At 40.8% G+C, this 18135-nt stretch overlaps 2 protein-coding genes and 1 non-coding gene across 7 annotated transcripts; 1 reads left to right on the top strand and 2 right to left on the bottom strand.

Moving 5' to 3' along the window:
- Nucleotides 1-465: 465 nt before the first annotated feature.
- Nucleotides 466-569, bottom strand: LOC123626760. The gene has a single exon (XR_006730997.1). It is a non-coding gene; the product is annotated as a small nucleolar RNA U13 (small nucleolar RNA).
- Nucleotides 527-11627, top strand: TTI2 (TELO2 interacting protein 2). 4 transcript variants are annotated; one of them, XR_006730875.1, is made up of 9 exons: nucleotides 537-599; nucleotides 849-1992; nucleotides 3066-3252; nucleotides 3866-3958; nucleotides 5260-5447; nucleotides 5526-5669; nucleotides 7944-8106; nucleotides 9203-9383; nucleotides 10841-11627. XR_006730875.1 is itself a non-coding variant. In XM_045535437.1 (8 exons), the coding sequence occupies exons 2-8, from the start codon at nucleotides 1346-1348 to the stop codon at nucleotides 9305-9307; spliced, it is 1527 nt and encodes a 508-aa protein (XP_045391393.1). In that variant the 5' UTR covers nucleotides 537-599; nucleotides 849-1345; the 3' UTR covers nucleotides 9308-9524. The 4 variants fall into 4 exon arrangements, 2 of the variants coding, with proteins under 2 accessions (XP_045391394.1, XP_045391393.1); XR_006730874.1 differs by having other exon boundaries at nucleotides 10878-11627; XM_045535437.1 differs by lacking the exon at nucleotides 10841-11627 and having other exon boundaries at nucleotides 9203-9524.
- Nucleotides 9535-17589, bottom strand: MAK16 (MAK16 homolog). 2 transcript variants are annotated; one of them, XM_045535440.1, is made up of 10 exons: nucleotides 17505-17589; nucleotides 15213-15262; nucleotides 14933-15042; nucleotides 14763-14827; nucleotides 14411-14562; nucleotides 13619-13673; nucleotides 11641-11715; nucleotides 10809-10922; nucleotides 10224-10289; nucleotides 9535-10041 (listed from the first exon to the last, which is right to left on the bottom strand). In XM_045535440.1, the coding sequence occupies exons 1-10, from the start codon at nucleotides 17517-17519 to the stop codon at nucleotides 9844-9846; spliced, it is 900 nt and encodes a 299-aa protein (XP_045391396.1). In that variant the 5' UTR covers nucleotides 17520-17589; the 3' UTR covers nucleotides 9535-9843. The 2 variants fall into 2 exon arrangements, with proteins under 2 accessions (XP_045391396.1, XP_045391395.1); XM_045535439.1 differs by having other exon boundaries at nucleotides 10806-10922.
- Between the last annotated feature and the right edge of the window lie 546 nt (nucleotides 17590-18135).

Consider the following 18135-nt stretch of genomic DNA (forward strand, 5'->3'; position numbering starts at 1 on the left):
GGCCTCCTCGGCCTCCAGCCACACGGTGGAAGCTGTGAGAGTCCCAAGTTCCCGAGGACAGACTGGCGCTGTGACGTCACCAGCCCTGGGGAACCGAGGGTCCGGCGGACGCAAGGCCACCCTCAGGGGCGACAACGATGCCGACCCGGCGCGAGAACGGCTGACACACAGCGACCGCACGGCGTGTGGTCAAACCGAGCACAGGACGGCCGGTTCCCTCAACCCCGGGGGCCGGGGCGGCTCTCCAGGCTGGCTCCGGGGATTGTCCCAGGCCCCGGTCGTGGGTCCCAGGGACCGTGCCCCATACGCCAGCCTTTTAATTCCACAACGCTTCTGATCATAAACGAAAAAACTAGTTTCAGAAAATCAGGCCAACACAAACTGGAACATTACTGCGCGTTAAGTTTGTCACTGGGCATCACACTCTCCCACACAACCCCTAATTAAAAGATCCCCTGAAGTTCATGTCAGACGGGTAATGTGCCGACGTCGTAACAAGGTTCCAGGGAGGCACATCTCACGCATGCGCGTGAAAACCCAATCATCACGCTTATGAACTACAAAAGGATCAGCGTGGGAACGCTGTTAAGGAGCCCCAGGTATGTGCCACTAATTTTACAGAAAGGGTGACCAATATAGTCCATATATTCAGTCTTGATATATAAAATCCTCTACATTAAAAAAAATCACACTGCCATTCTGTGATTATTCGTTTTGTTTGTGTCTTAACCGATGAAAAGGGAAATAAAATTAGAAAGCAGATTGTTATATATGCAAATATATTCTCCCTGGCTCCACCTTTCCGCCTTTTTTCTGAACCTGGATCTTTATTGGCTTTACGACCGTAGGTCGTGAAATGACGGGGCGTTACGGCAGTATTGGCGGAAGCTGGCCTTGTGCTTTACGGCAGCAATGTTAGCTGGGTCCGGATCCTGCTAGTCACGGGCGTTCTGTGGGCAAGCCTGCAGGTACCTGTCCCTTGTGCTCGTGTCATGGCTCAGGGGTTTATTTCTTAAACTTTTATTTTTTTTTCTTTTGAGACTTCAGAAAGGCTGTAGTAATTTCTCCACTTCACTGTTACAAGCCTGAGACCCTGTTACCGGAGAGGTCCCTTTCCCTTTTCGGGGGTCCCTTCCCTTACACGCACTTTATTGTTATCCCGGTGAGACTCCCCGCTTCTCCAAGACGGCTCGCCGTTTCATTTAATTTGATTTTAGTTGTTTATGTTCTCTGGGAGAAGTCCAGCCTCCGGTGATCTCTCTTTAGCGGGATCACCTTTCCCTCTCTCCCTTCCTCCTCCCTCGTCCTCTGGGGGAGACCAGCCTTGGGTGCTGCCGCCTGAGGAATGGAGCTTGACAGCGCGCGGGAGACCCGGCCGCGGGGGGGCTCTTCCTTGCCTGGAGACTGGTCTCCCTCCGCCCTTGGACAGGCCTTCTCGAAGGTTTTGCACCGTCTTACCGGCCAAGAGGCACGACTGGGCAAAGCAAGAGATGCAGCTCTTAAAGACCTCGGCGCTCTAATAGAAGACACAGAGTGTGATAGATTATTTGAGGGGAGCGGCGCACCGCTCCGCGGAATGCCGGAGATACTAGGGCAGGTGGCAAAGGCTCTGGAGAAGTACGCAGCCCCACCTAAGGAGGAGGACAGTAGAGGTGAGGGTCACAATCAAGTGGCCGAGAGGGCCACAGAAGTTGGGTTACTGTTTCTTAAGCTGTTGGGGAAAGTTGAGGCTTCCAAGAATTCTCTGGTCTGCCCTGAATGGAAGACGAGTCTCCGCCACTTGGCAGGACCCATCTACATTTTTGCCATCACACACAGCTTGGAGCAACCGTGGACCAGCCCAAGATCTCGGGAAGTTGCTAGAGAGGTCCTCACGTTACTGCTTCAAGTTACTGAATGCGGTTCCGTGGCAGGATTCCTACGCGGAGAAAATGAAGATGAGAAAGGGAGATTTACTATGATAATGGGACTTCTCAAACCCGATTTGAATAAGTAAGTACTCCTTATGCTTTGCCACCGACTTGAGCCTCCGCCTCATGTTTTAGAACGTTAGAGCTCAAAGGAACCGAGTGTCTTCGTCAGTAAAATAAGGGTGTTGTAATAGCACATCTCTTAAGGTCCAGAAAGGTTGTGATTTGCTATAAATGGCATAACTGGGTAGTAGCAAACTTGAGATCATAACCGACGTCTTCAGACTCAGTTTTCCAGGGACTCTTTCCAGCCCTCATGACAACTGCCTTGGAAAATTTGCAATTCTGTCCCACTTATATGGAATTAAGTTAATAACTCCAAACTGTTGGAATTTGGATGGGGATTTGGAGGGGATTTAAGTTCATGGTTTGAATTTAGACTTAGTGATCTTGAAACTCACCATTAGTTACTAGATAGGGGTGGTTACCAGATAAGGAAGCAATGATTGGGATGGAAAAAATAAGAACACTTTAGATTGCTATTAGCTAAAGTACTTCTGGTGGGTTTCACTTACTACTTTGTTGGCACTGGGGTGATGAGCTGTCATTTTACTGGGAACATGGACTTAAAAAGCTTGATTTTAAGTCTGGTGCTTCTTTTTATTGCTCTGAGTAGCTTAGACAGCCTCTCTGAATCTCAGTTTCATTGCTTGTAATATAAAGATAATATACCTATTGCACTGTTACTATTTTGTGGATTAGTTGAGTCATGTGTGTAAATTCATCTTATAAGCTATAAATTGGTGTTCAAATATTGATTCATTTGTTTCCTTAGTATAATAATATGTTTCCTTTACTCCTCTTTCACTTTTCGATACATCCTCACTGTAACCACCACCTGTGATTGTAAGTGGCTACTTCTCATTGGATTGGCTTTAGACCCAGAGCCGGGTGATTATTAAATGTATTTAGTGCAAGTTATGTAAATTATTCTGATCCAAATCTTGTATAGTATAGAATCAAGAGTTGTCTTATGTGCGATGTATTTTTTTCAAGGACAAGAAAATACTCTGTTTAGCTTGAACTGGTTAATTTTCTTTGCTACTTAACACCACCATGTCACTTTACTTGATGTGGTTTCATGTGTCCGTTTAGGGAATCCTGGAAGAATAATCCTGCCATCAAACATGTTTTCTCATGGACTCTGCAACAGGTCACTCGACCCTGGCTGAACCAACATCTGGAAAGGATACTTCCCCCTTCATTGCTTATCTCAGATGATTATCAAACTGAGAACAAAATCCTGGGTGTACACTGCCTGCATCACATTGTGCTTAATGTGGTAAGCAACCTCTGCCGTCTGTGCTCTGTACTGATGGGACAGACCAAGTCATTCACAGCTGTTCCTCATTCATGCTATCACTATTTTATTTTTGAGTCTATCATTGATTAACTGGTTTTCTATTAATGCTGTTATTAAGTTTACTTATTTGTAATTTTCCTCCTTGTATTTTTCCTCTGCCAACCTGGTATTGGATCTCATAGGTAATGTAATAACTAAAAGGATAATTATAGAAGAAACAGGAAAGCATGGGTCATTATCAAACTGAATAATGAGACCTTGAGTGATTGACTTCCAAGAACAACAATAACAAGGACAAAAAAAAAAAAAAAGCTTCTACAGGTATCAACTCCAAAATGTGAAGAAGAAAGAAAAAAAAGAACAAAAAAATAAGATCAGAACCTGAAATGGATTATACCAAAATGTGCAAGCTATTACTCAAGGAAACTTTTTTAAAAAGAACTTTGTACTATGAAGCTTGTAAATTATACACATAAGTAGAGAGAGTGGTATAATGAATCTTAGTGTACCCATAATCCAATGTCAGAGATAATCAACATTTTGCCAATCTTGGGAAACTTTTCTTTTAATTGGATAATTTGTCTAATTCCAGCCAGCTGCTGATTTGCTGCAGTATAACAGAGCCCAGGTTCTATACCATGCCATTTTCAACCACCTGTATACACCGGAGCACCACCTCATTCAGGTAATCATGATTTGTTCATAACTTTGAGTTCTCTAAATTTCAGTAGAAGGTGGCATTATGTGATTAGGAATAGTTGAGAGACGTTTTCCTCTCTTGGAAAGCGAGGATGGTAACCAGAAGCTGTTGCCACATTGAAAATATCTCAACACCAAGCAGGCATCCACATTCCTCAATCAGATAAGCCAGTGTTTTATCTTCTTCTGGGTCAATTGTGTATCACTTTGGGGGCAGCTTTATGTCTGAATAAGTTCTATTTTTATTAATTGTTCTTAATTAAATGTTCTTCCATCTGTGCTGCTTTATATCAACACACACACTTGAAACTCCTTGTATATTAGATATTTTAGTGTCATTTATTCTTTCGTTCAACAGACATTACTTGAATAACTATTATGTACCAGTAACCATTGTAAGTTCCAAGAGTAAATGAATCAGACAGAGTTTCTGGCTTTAGGATATCCTTTGGAGAGACATTTATGTAAATCTATGAACATATGTTTATGTATCCACATGTATCTACAGTACAGAGCGATAACTATATTAGAAGAGGTTTGTATAAAATGCAGTGGGTATTCAGCAATAGGCAACTAACCAGGCTTGGGGTGGTATGAGGGATGGTTTTAGGAGGCTTTGGGAAGGAGCTGATAATTGCTTTTATGAAGGATGAATAACAGTTTCTTAGAAGGAAGAAAATTTGAAGAGGTAAGAAACAGGCTATATAAAATTAGAGGTAGAAGCATCCTTTCTTTCTTTTTTATGCCTTTCCTACCTCCTCTCCACCCCAGCCCCCTACCCCCACTGCCTTTCTTTTTCTTTTTCTTCCTTTTTTTTTTTTTCTTTTTTTTTAAGAGATGGGGTTTCACTATGTTTTGCTCAGCCTGGTCTCATACTCCGGGCTCAAGCGATCCTCCTGCCTCAGCCTCCCAAGTAACTGGGACTACAGGTGCGCACCATGACGCCTGGGTAATTTTTCTGTCTTTAGTAGAGATGGGGACTCGCTCTTGCTCAGGCTGGTCTCGTATTCCTGAGCTCAAGTGATCCTCCTTCCTCGGCCTCCCAGAGTGCTAGGATCACAGGCATGAGCCACCATGCCTGGCCCTGAGGAGAAACTATTAACTTGAGACTGTCAGATCAAGAGAAAGAATGTAAAGGAATAAGCACTTAATATATTATTACTAGTCTTTTAGAATTCTATGACATGGACCCCAAGGACAGTGGATTAATTAAGTTCCTAGAAAAACCAGTGAGAACTGTGAGTGAAAATAGATGAACTATAGTTTCCTTCTATTCCTTCCTCCTAGGTCGTGCTCCTGTGTCTGCTGGATTTATTCCCTGTCCTGGAGAAAGCCCAGCAGTGGAAGGGGGATGGAGCTCGACCTACCACACACTGTGACGAGGTGCTGCAGCTGATCCTGACCCACATGGAGCCAGAGCACCGCCTTCTCTTACGCAGGACCTATGCAAGACACCTACCGGCTTTCGTGAAGAGGTGAGTCCCTGGGCTGCTGGTCTGGCCGTGTTCCCCAGCTTCAGCACTTCGGCATCACATTTTCTCTTTTGTCTTTAGGTTGGGGATCCTAACTGTCCGGCACATGAAGAGGCTGGAGCGAGTGATCACTGGTTATCTGGAGATCTATGATGGACCGGAGGAGGAGGCTAGATTGAAGATACTGGAAACTCTAAAACTTCTCATGCAGCATACTTGGCCCAGGTATAGCAGTCAGGCAGACAGGTGTGCTAAAAGGAGTAAAACTCAGCCGATTTTCTGTTCAGAACTTGCCCAGGTGTACATTCAGTACAGAGTATCAAGGACATGCCATATACTTGAATACCTCCCATTTGCACACACCTATAGGAGTTTGAACTGAGCAGGTGGCATTAGAAAGATAAAATAAACCTATAGTTACTTCAGGTGCTCATATTTGACCCTTTCGCCAGGCATCAGTTCCAGATTCTGCCACTATTAAATCACTTCTCTTTTAAACTCAAGTATATCTTAAGACTGGCTTAGATTGGTGTTCTGAAGACTACTCACCCAGGTGCTCTTTGATCCCCACAGGAAAAAAAAAATTCTATGGTCAAGTAAGTTGGGAAACCTAGGTTGTACATCTCTCTAGATTTATAATGTATATTAGAGTATAAAAGGCCGTTTGGAAGTGCTGCAATAAAGACATGCTTAATGTGTTCATCCTTAACACATTAACTGCCATGTGAGCTGTACTTAAGTCACCCTAGTTTTGAGCCCAGGGCCTTGTGAAGCATATGTAACTCACATGTCTCTTTACCTTGGGAGCCACGTGAACTGTTTTTCAAGTTGCATGTAATTCATGCATAGAAAATAATAAAAAATAACGAATTTTTCATTAAATTAGGATCATTTTTGTTTTTGAAGTTTTTATTCTGTTTTCATAATAAAACACTGTGGCCTCATGGAAAAATTTGTTTTTTTCTAGTGTGGCAGTCAATGTGTTAAATCTAATTGAGAGTGCAGTACTTCACAGCACATCATTTCACATCTCCAGTGATCAGAATGCTAATTTAGGATTTGCTTGCTTTGAAAGCATTCCAGCTCTGGCTTGAGATAGGTGTCAGGAATAAATTGGAACCCAAACTGTTGAGTCAGCAAGAGTCTTTCTTGCACAACTGAAAATTTAATTCAACCAGAGAATCCAGTGCCCCAACAACATAGAGCATCTATTCTGGACCATAGTCTCTCACTTCCTTATAAATGTACAAGGAATCCAGAGTAACTTTCCCCCATGACAGCCTTTCTCTTAGTCACATTTGTAACTAGATTGCATTTGTTTACTTACTATCTTTCTCCACTGCTGAACTATAAACTCCAGGAAAATGGAAGACCGTATCTATTAGATTCCCCCAAAGTGTACCCAGTACCTGGCATTAGGTACACAAATATTTGAAGAATGAATGGACATGAATAGATGAAAAAAAGAAATTGTATCAAATTAATTGTGTCAGAAGTTTAAAGAACAGAGACCAATATTTCAAGAAGGGAAAAGTGAACAAATGTAAGGAGGTTAAAAAAGAAATATGTTGTCTGTGTATGAGGGGGCAGAGGCTGGGAAATGGAGGGTAGAGATTATAAATTGAGTAACAGATGGAGGGCTGAGAGGTACACAAACCATAGGGAAAGGGTGAATATTTTTTAGATTAAGGGAAAACTTTTTTCTCTCAGTCACATTTCTGTTCATAAATATGATTTATTGTGCATGTTTTCACATTACAAGTTAAATTATTTTCTAGATTTTATTAGTTTTTTTTCATTGTGGTAAAAAATACATAAAATTTACCATTTTAAAGTGTAGTTTAGTGGCACTAAGTACAATCACAAATGTTGTGCAGTCATCACTGCTATCCATTCCAGAGCTTTACCAAAGGCATAAAAACTTTTATAAAAGTAAATAATTAGAAATAAATAAGTTGGACTTAGCTCATGGCAAGCTAGGATCTGAAATTAAATGACAGAAATTTCAAGATGACATTTAAGTTTCAGAAGCCTCACTTTATTTTTAACTTCCAGGCCTCAGATGGTGTAAAAGTTAAAGGTTTGTGGGCTCTCTCCTGTTCTGTGGCCAAAAGTACAGGCCTTTGGTAAGGGGTGATCCTGCTTCCCCCTTCTCAGCCCATGAGGGGGCTATTTCCTTATAGTAGAACCAAACTTCTGGAAGCAAGGAAGGTATTCTTAGGCTAGCGCGCGCGCGTTTGTGTGTGTATGTGTGTGTGTGTGTGTGTGTGTACACGCACACATATGTGTATAGGAAGTATGCCAACAGGAGACTTAAGAAACCTGGAGTGGAGTCTCTGGTTCTGTTTCCAGCTCTGTGGTTTTTTACATCATTTAACTTTGGCTTTAGTTCCTTCATTTGTGAGATGAGGGAGGGCTTTCCACTAGACAGCCTTTGGTCTCTTCCAATTTTAATATCCTAATTTAGAGTATGAACATAGTTTTTCTTCTTGATTCCAGAATTTCCTGCAGACTTGTGGTCTTATTGAAGGCTCTCTTGAAACTGATATGTGACGTAGCAAGGGATCAAAACCTTACCCCAGAGTCTGTTAAAAGTGCCTTGCTACGGGAGGCCACAGACTGCCTGATTCTCCTGGACCACTGCTCCCAAGGACAGGTGAAGGTAAGACAGTCTGCGACTCAGTTTCAGCAGGGCCTCATTATCCTCAGGTAATTCCTATGATTGATAATAATTTACTATGTGCCTGACCAAGCCTGGAAATGAACATGCAGAGTTTCAGGTTTTTATCTCTGAGCTCTCTAGCCTTCGGTAGAGTTTGTGCAATATCTTATTCATCTTTTAAAGTTATTCAGAACTATTTAAACCAAAAGGCACAAGGATCAGCAGATGTCACTGGGGCTAAGGGCAAGAGAGAATGCAATCAAGAGTTTGGGGCAGGGCACAGTGGCTCATGCCTGTATTCTTAGCACTCTGGGATGCCAAGGTGGGAGGACTGCTTGAGGTCAGGAGTTTGAGACCCCATCTCTACTAAAAATAGAAAAAAATTAGTGGGGCGTGGTGGCACACACCTGTAGTCCCAGCTGCTCAGGAGGCTGAGGCAGGAGGATCACTTGAGCCCAAGAGTTTGAGGTTGCTGTGAGCTATGGTGAGGCCACCGTACTCTAGACTAAGTGACAGAGTGAGACTAAGTGTAAAATTTAAGTTCTGTTCTAGTCTTCTGAACTTAAAAAAAAAAAAAAAGAAGAAATAATGAGCTATAAGCTCCCAAGGAGTAATAATAGATACAGTAATTCAGATCTCATAATTTTCCAGTTTTGGGGGGCAGCTATCTCTTTGGTAGATATTTTTCAATATTCTTAATTATCCACATGGAAATTCTTCCTTTGGTTTTACTCCACAAAAGTTAACTTCTTAAAGCCAGAGCATATAATAAATGTATGTGTATTTACGTATGTATTTAATAAACTATTGCCTCATATTTTTACCCCACTTAGAAATCCCCAATTGAAAGACTGAAGGCAGCATGAAAAGAAATTGATATCCTAAAAATATTTAGAGATAGTATGGTTTGTTGTTTTACCATTTTATTCAAACCATGTTATCTTAGTTCTTTAGTCTTTAATTAGACCCTAGATCAAACCTAATTTGTCTTGGCTGGAATTAAGCTGTTTCTTCATACTCAGAAAGAAGAATCAAGGCAAAAGGGGCAAAAATAATTAAACAAAAACCCCAAAGCCTGTCTGGTTTCATGTTTCAGGGTCTCCTGGCCAACATTCCCCATAGCTGTGACGACAGCAAGGTGGTGAACTGTATCAGAAAAGTGCAACAGGTTTCTGAAGGCGCTCCCTTCGATGGAACTTAAGATTTGTATGACTTTCCCAAGAGGAAAGGATTTTTCTTCTATCTGATTGTATGAATGGAGTTACTTCTGGAAAAAGGTATTTATACACTAAACATTGTTTAAATTAGAACTGCTTTTTCCTTCTTTCTTTCCTTTTACCTCCCTAAGTGTAGGGAAAGGAGAACAAGAAAAAATTGAAGTCTTACCATTTCTAAATAAAGTGTGGGAGAAAAAAGGACACCGAGGAATTTAACATTTAAAATTTAGAAATATTTACACCCACAGTCTCATCCCAGATTCAGGAACTCATCTGTTAAGCTTCTTGGGCTCGAGCTGTTAGTTCAACACATATGCTATAAAAATACTCTGTTCACAACTTAAGGCTTTCTTCCACTCACTCCAGATTTCTTGCCCCACTGAAGTGACATAAATATTAAAAACACAAATATTGTGTTAAATACAACACAAAAGAGCAAAAACTGGAGGTGTATATGTGTTCAAGATAAAAAAAAAAAGTTCCAAATGTTCAGTCCTGTGTACAGTCGTTTGAGGGGAAATCACGTGGTCTTGGCCTTGGCCACAGGCTCTGTCTCCTGCTCGTACTCTATCTCCACATAGGCCCGTTTTCTCCGTAAGGGTCCTTTCAAGGGTGTTTTGCCTTTGTGTCTCACTTTAAGGGCCTTTTCTTCTTCCTCCTCTTTGGAGGATTCAGCATCCTGATCTTCATCGCTGCTGGCATCCAGTTTATCCATATCCTAATACGGGGAGAGAACAGGTGAAAGAGCAGGGAAAATGCTAGACTTCTCCAAACTCCCTTCATTGTCTCCTCTATTTAGAACAAACAAGAATTATTCACCTGTGTGTGTTCAGAACCACCTCCCCCATTTTTTTTGCTGCAGGCCAAAGCACAATTTTTTTTTTTACCTATAAAGCTCACCTCAAAATCACTTATGTCGCTCTCTTCTATCTCATCATCTTCCACAAATTCTCTTTTTCCCACATCCTAAAATAAAATATACCTGTTAGGTTCAAAATACATAATGAAGATTCAGTTTAGACGTTGAAATCTTTTATTCTTTGATAAGTAAGTGCATAAATAACATAATCAGAACCAGATTCTACTTACTAGGCTACCAAAATTAAGTTGTTCCTAATTTTAACATTTCTGAATTAAAAACATTTTAGCGCTATCAGACAATTTTTATTCATAATTTAAATCATTAGTGGTAAAACATCCTCATTTTAATTGGTTAAAATCTATAAACAAGAGAAGCTTTACAGTTTGTCACCTTGCAGAAAAAATTTTAGAATGCCAATAAATAAGACTAAAATTGTTAATTTATAAATGATTTGTTAGGCAAGCCTGGAAGAACAAAGTAGCCACTGCTAAACGAAGATTAGTGTCACTATAGGAAAATAATGACCAATTACTTTTGGTTAGGGGACTGAAGGTGACATTCTGTAAATTACATACAAATATCTAGTTCTCTATAGGTTTGTTTGAGAAAACAAGACTTACTTCTTCATCATCATCTTCATCATCTTTTTCCTCAGCATCTGAAGAGTCACTTTCTGTCTCCTGTTGTTCCAGGGCCTTGTCAAAGGCATGGATGGGGAAGTTGTAGATGTCGCCATACTGAAGAACATAAACACAGATTGGCTTTAACTACATTTGGATATGACACTTGAAGTCCCACTGTCTGGCAAGCATATTCTTTTCTCTTCAATGATTAAATGAGAATACCTGAGTTGAGGGCTAATATTTCTATGCTATTTTCAAGCCTAGAGCCAGCAGTATCCAAAAAACTCATTGACATTTAAATAATCAGTGGTTACTATCAAATAGGAAACGTCTATGGAGGGTGGGACCAGATCATTTAAACTTTAGTAGTCTATAAAACCTATGCACGGGGACAAATGTAATTTTGCTGACAAGGGGAAATAGTAAGGAAAAGGATATTTTAATCATGTCTGTATAAATGACACTAATTTTAAGAAAGATAAAAACTCATTTTAAACTTAAAAGACTATATAAGGGATACAAAACCCTGTGGCTTTTATACAGAGATCTGGAATTGTTGCATTTGGGAATAGGAATTAGGAAAAATGGCAAAAAGGGAGAGGTCTCTTATAGTGAATGCAGTATCAAGGGGAACCAAAGCATTTTATGTGCTGTATCAATGAACTAAAATGAGGAAGCCAGACCTATATGGATTTATTTTATTCCAGGGATAAAATCATAGTTGGGATCTCCCTAGCATCTTAAAAAATAAAATACATTTCCCAATATTTCCTAGCATGATACTACCACCTAAAGAATAAAATTTGTACCCGAAAACTACTAGCTTTCTCACCGTATCTTGTTTCAGTCTCTCCAGTAATTCCTTCTCAATGGCATTGTCTAGCTGAGCAGCTATTAATGCTTTCTCCTGTAAGAGAAAAAGAGAAAACCTATTTAATTCATTTGCACCCATTTTTCAGCCTGCAGAAGTGGAAGAAACTACCATTTTTTTAATAAGGACGATACAATCATTTTCCCCCTTGCTATTACTGGCTTCTGTCTCTCCAACCAGATATACTTCTTCTTTCCCTCCCAAACTTTCTTTGGAACCTTTCAATTTCAAAATTCCTATGGTTTATAAACAACATTCTTAATCAAATTCTAAAAAAGCTTTTGACAGGTATATAAAACATGTAGGTCTACATATATTTAAGTGCCTCAAAAAATTGGCAGCCCAGAAGCCAGACTTTATAAAAGCTGAGAAAAGGGAACAGAGATCTTCAGCCATTTACATTTTAAAAAACCACGTTGGATTCCATGTGACAGAAAAATAGGTAAAAAAATCTTTTTCCAACAATCTCTCAGAAGACGTATAACATCAACCTGTATGACCCAAAACCCAAAACATAAAAATCTAACCATGACCTATCTTTCTAGCCTAAAAGTTTGCACTAATTTGATAGTGAAAGTCACAGAGGGTTTTAAAGTGTTACACATAGAAGCTATGTTAGCATGATAAAGCATGTGCAATGATTCACAATGTTGGGAGACGAGGGGCACATGGATCAGTTAAAAGGCTACAGGTGTGTTCTGTGTTATTCTCTAAAGTGGTTGCTTACACCTCAGGGGTGATCCACTAAAGTAGAGGAAGAAAATACTCAAAACTTATGTGTCCTTTTTTCTTTAAAAACTTAAGTGTTACTAATATTTTTCATGTATACTGACATCGGTGCCTTCACTCCGTCCATAAAGCAAATAGGTGTATGTCAGATATGGTGAGCAGGATAGCTTGAGGGAAGACAACCCCGTATATAGAGTTTATCAGTAGTAACCTAGCAGAGGTTTTAAAAACAAATATATTTAATCTGTCCCTTCTAGTGACTAATGGGAACAAAAGCATCAAAAGATTATTAAAGCTATTTCTTAACAGGATATGACAAATGATCAGGCAAACGTCTGCTGGTGAAAGCGAGGTAAGCAAAGCAAATTGCAAGAATGATTGAAAATTTGAGCTTGTCAGGAAAAGCTGATTCTTGGAGCTTGAAGCAGAAGAGAATTCAGCTTGAGTGAGAGATCAGTGGTGTGAACAGGCAGACTACGCTGGGACAAAGTTTAGATTCTTGACTAGAGAATAGAGAGGATAATATTACCATCACTATTCATTGCTTTCGTAACAAAACTGCCCAGTTTATTCCAAAGAAGCAAATAACCCTAGATCAAAAGTGGATTTCCTGTTCTTTCTTTTTTCGTGTCCTTTTTAGAGATAGGGTCTTGCTCTGTTGCCTATGCTGGAGTGCAGTGGTGCAATCATAGCTCACTGCAGCCTCGAACTCCTGGCCTCACGCAATCCTCCTGGCTCAGCCTCCCAAAGTGCTGGGATTACAGGGTGTGAGCCACTATTCCTGGCTGAGTTTTCAGTTCTTTACCAGCAATTTCAAAGTCCAAAAACTCAATTTAGCAGCCAAATATGACTAGAATGGACATGAGGCTACTGCTGAAGGTACTATGTAAGACAGGCAACATCAAAATTCTGCATTCTGAAACATTTGACCTCAAGAATTTCAGATAAAGGAGTTGTGGATCTCTAAGATATTCTGTTCCCTATTACATATACCACCCCACAAAGTGCCCATATTTTAACCTGCCCTAAAAGTCATGATCTTAAGATATGAAAAATCAAATGTGTTAGGCAACTGTTATCCATTAGTGAACCAATATCCAGAGCACAAACAGTTTATGTAGACAGTGGTGACTGAATCTTTCTCATGAGCTCTGCCCACACAGCCCTCCCCCAACGAAAATACAGAAGGTATGAATATCAGAACAGTTACCTCTCTTCTTTTCTCCCTACGTTCCACCTTCTTACTCAAAGGAACAAGTTTCCTCCTAGGGGAAATAAAAACACATCATCAAATAATGCAAGTTCACATGCTCTGTATTCCTTTTAAAAGATGAGAAAAAAAGGATTGGAATTGGTTTTGTAGAGCTCAGCTCCATACAGCAAGATACACTACTTAAACATTTCTAGAAATTTAATGCTATAAATATAAAAAGTCAGGCATTTTTCTGTATACTTGAATATGGCTTTTTGTTTTCTTTAGGCTTTCTGAGATTCTCAGGGCATTCACTATGCTAAAATTAATGCTTCAGTAAACTAAGAAAAAGGAATTTTCTGTAGAAAACTAATCTTTAGCACTGTCTGCAGACCACAGTGAAACAGCATTAGGGCCTGACACTCCTTGAGAAGGGAGTCTATTAATTCTGTGAATTTCATATCACCCTTTAAAATTAGTTTTCAATGAATCTAGGGTAAAGTTCTTACATTCCTGTTCACATTTTTTACATCACTTTCTAATCTCTAATGTTAAGGTTCCCTCAGGAGTTGGAAAATTTTCTGAAGAAGATTTTCAGACAGGGAGGGTAACCAAGTTATACTCAACTGTTGTAGAAGTCCTGCCATATCAAAGGGCATTCCTGTAATCTGAGGTAAAGCTTCTTAGCATATCATAAAGATTCCACAAAGTTGAATTTAATACAAAGCCCTGAAGTTTCTCAATCTCTTAGCTTCAAAACATGTTCCATGAAAGGAAGGATTTAAACCTTTAAACGATCCAAATACTTACTGTCGCTTTAGTGTAAGTTTTCTAATTCGAATTAGGTATTGGGTGATCTTGGTGAATCTCTGCTTACATTTGTGTCGAATGAAACGAGGCCAGTAAATTAAATTTTCATCAATTTGCTCCAGTGCTTTCTCATAGTTTTTATTAAGCCGGACCTACCAAACAGAAAAAGGAAGTTTGCAGGGTAAGGATGAATGATTTATTAGATCTTCACTGTCAACAACATTTACAGGGCCCAATAAGGATGGCTTTAAAAGCTTAATCTAGATATGGTCAAGGAAGAGAGCATTATAGCCAAGCGTGTGCCATTTATGCTCTTGATCAACAGTCACCGTAGTTTTGTCATAAGTCTTACCCGTTCCCAAAGACGCCTAGGAAAAGCTGCTCGTTCTATAACCTTCATATACAAGTAGCACTGTCCTAAAGCATGAAGTAAAATACCATTAGTGTTATTCACAGAGACTAAAGAACATCCCTTTAAAAGCTATTGACTAGTTCTCATGGAAGTTAAAACTAGGGAGTTACCTTTCTCTTCTTTAATAGTGGCATACTGACTATTTGCCAGGGGACAGGACGACCGATTACATAGTCCAGTCAGGTTGTATTCATTTCTGCAGAAGCCCTGAGTCTTGGTTCTAGAATGAGCAGAAAGAAACAAAGATACATAGTCCAGTCAGGCTGTATGCATTTCTGCAAAAGCCCCGAGCTTTGGTTTTAGAACGGAGCAAAGACACAAAGATTGTAAGATGGGTTACCAAGAAGGCAACTGAAGGAATCTCAGTCCAAGTTGTAAATCCACACTCACCTTATTTTGAAGGAACAAAATTGCTTGTTTCCTAGTGTATCCCAGATAACCTGCAAGACAAAGTAAAAACCCATTGCAAATGTTCTGACCCACGAGATGCCATATTAATTCAAGAAGACAATGTCCTAGAACAGTGCCTGCTTTACTGAGAAGAGTCTTTAAGGAATGAGAAAAAGGACTTTGTAAAATAGCCTGACTTGTTAACTTTTCTTTACACAACAGAGTCTTGTAGAACAATGAAATATGGATCAGTAATAACCAGAACTCTATTACCCAGAGATAAAGTTTCATTACTATTTTATAAATATTTTTCCAGATTTCTTTCTATAAGTGTATATTTCACCAACCGTATGCCTACGTGTATATTTTTAGCAACATGAGATCATATATATGTATACTTCATAACTTTCCTTTTTTACTTAATATGTTCATTATTCACTGTTGAAGGCTGCACAGTACTAGATTTTTGGATATACGTATGTAATTTTATCTCATTGAGGGCAAAGAAAATTATCTATTGCTATCCTCCACTAACTAATGTGGTCTTTATTCATTCTGCATTTATTATATACTTGATTTATGTAAAGCAGTGACATCTCCAAGTCCTGACACAGAGTAGGCACTCAAGAAAGATATGTAAACAAAGTATCACAAAGTAACAGTAGGCCACATAGAAGTGCATGAGAGTATGGCCATCTTTTTGTGAGGTGCCTTGAGGAATTGGGAAAAACCTTTAAAGCAATTAAAGGGAAAACATGAAGAAGGATGAAAGAATAGAACACACTGTGGGAATTTTCTAGGTGTGTCTGGTGGGGGATAGTAAGAAACTGGTAGGAGGAAAAGAAACTGGAAAGTAGGGAGCTCATTTAGGCTGACAGCTTTCTATATAATCTCTAAATTGATGATTTTAAAATCATCTCCTGGTCAGACTTCTTTCCTGAATACCAGACTTGTATGTGCATCCAGGCCTACTTGACATCTCCACATGGATATCTAAGAGGTATAAATATTACCATATCCAAATCAATTCCATACCTCTCAATAGGGCATTCCTTCCCTAGTCCTCCCCATTTCAATAAATAAAATCACCACTGAATTATGTTTATATCTAAAATCGCTTGATTTCTCCCTTTTCTTCTTCACTGAACCCATCACCAAGTCTTGTCAGTTATACTGATCTAACAAGTCCCAAATTCATCCATTTCTTTTCATCTCCACATTATTACCTTAGTTGAAGCTACTTTCATCATACCCTACCCTCCTTACTTTCATTCTTTCAACTTAAAACTTCCTTCACACAGCAACTGAAGAACTTTTCAAAAACGTTTATCACATCATTAAAAACCCTAAAAACACGTCCTGCAAGACTCTGCATGATCTTGCCCTGGCAAGCATATCAACTTCATTACCCCTCGCTCTCAACACAGTCACACTGGTGTCCTTCATGTTCCTTCTCTCATACCTTCAGTTCTGTACTTTACTGTTCCCAATGCCTAGATTGCTTTTCCCTCACTCAGTGGCTGGTTCATTCTCATCTTTTAGATCTCAGCTAAAATGTCCTCTGTTCAGAGAAACCTTCCCTGACCTGGTCTCTCCTAATTACATTCTACTTCATCACTTCTGCTTTTTCATAGTACTATGACACAGTGCAATTGTTTTATTTATTTGTTCACTATCTGTATCCCTCCGCCTCCCCCCGTGCTCCAGGAGAGCAGGGACTTTTTGTCTGGCGTGTTAACCACCAAATCTCCAGTAGCTACCACAGTGTGCAGCACATTTTAAGCACTTAAATATTTCTCCAACAAAAGAACTAAATGAGTGAGTCTAAGCTGCTTCCGAAATTGACTTGGGCACACAGTAGAGCAAATGTAAGGAAAAACCTAACTCCGGAAAAGCAGATTGGACAGTAAGGTGCACATGGATAAGAAGGATCCTTAAATCCGAAGTCTAAACTTCGCGGCACCCCCTTGCCGCTACCCCTCCCCCAAGTCCGGAGCTGACAGCTGACAGCATGGCACAACGTCCCTCACTGCAGGCACCAGGGTGTGGATACATCGACCCTGTGGGTTGAGGTGGCGGTGTCCTGTCCCCATAACCCGGCTGGGCAGCGGGCTGCAGATCCCGGTTAGACACATGAGAACCCCACGTTCAAAAATCGGGGTTCAGGAAGCTTCGCATCTGGAGCAGCACGAGGCAAACAGGCCAGCACAGTGCGCGTTTCCTGAGTGTCCTGAAATGGGCACCATTCCCTGCGCGAACCCCGGGGTGTCAGAGCAACCGGAGGAGACTCACATCATCTGACTGCATGGTGTCGGCGGTTCAGCGTGTGGCGCCTGGTCGGCCCACGGGAGCAGACATGCTGCTTCCGGGAACTCACTTCCGGAAAGCGTAGTCTCGGCTATCGCGAGAAGCGCAGAGACTGCCGGGAGTCCACCGCGACCCCTGGCGGGCTGGCTGACGTGCGCGCCGCCACGCCTCCCCTCGCAAGGACGTCCGCGCGCGCGCGCGCCGCTCTGGGCTGGTGGCGCGCGGGCTCCCGGGGGCCGTGACCTGGTGAGAGCCCCGCGCAGCGTCCCCGGGCGGCCTTCTCCGCGCGCGGCTCGTGGCCGGCCCTGCGTACCGGCTCCCTCCTCCCTTTTTATGTCCCCAGGGGAAAAAAAAGACCTGTGCTGCTTCCTACCGTTTTAAAAAGGAAAGTCCATTTTAACACCACAAGCATAAGAAGAGCGCAGTGGCAGAATAAGGACGGGCCCTTACTTTGAATGCCGATCACGTTGTGAAGTAGTTCAATATATTATAAATGATGTAGTTTTACTGCCTCCAGGTGAAAACCGCCATTCGCACCCGCTGTGTTGGAAAGCATTGATTTAGCACCGGCTTCGGAGCCAAACACGAGTTATAAAAACTAACCGCCTTTTACCAA

This window comes from Lemur catta, chromosome 22 (genome assembly GCF_020740605.2).
Source record: "Lemur catta isolate mLemCat1 chromosome 22, mLemCat1.pri, whole genome shotgun sequence".
In the NCBI taxonomy this organism is placed as follows: Eukaryota; Metazoa; Chordata; class Mammalia; order Primates; family Lemuridae; genus Lemur; species Lemur catta.

Coding starts and splice junctions, on each gene's coding strand:
- TTI2 (XM_045535437.1), top strand. CDS start 1,346: ATGGAGCTTGACAGCGCGCGGGAGACCCGGCCGCGGGGGGGCTCTTCC. Junction 3,959..5,259: donor CGGAGCACCACCTCATTCAG/GTAATCATGATT, acceptor CCTTCCTCCTAG/GTCGTGCTCCTGTGTCTGCT. Junction 5,448..5,525: donor CTACCGGCTTTCGTGAAGAG/GTGAGTCCCTGG, acceptor TTTTGTCTTTAG/GTTGGGGATCCTAACTGTCC.
- MAK16 (XM_045535439.1), bottom strand. Junction 15,043..15,212: donor TTTTGTTCCTTCAAAATAAG/GTGAGTGTGGAT, acceptor TGCTCATTCTAG/AACCAAGACTCAGGGCTTCT. Junction 10,042..10,223: donor GCGACATAAGTGATTTTGAG/GTGAGCTTTATA, acceptor TCCCCGTATTAG/GATATGGATAAACTGGATGC.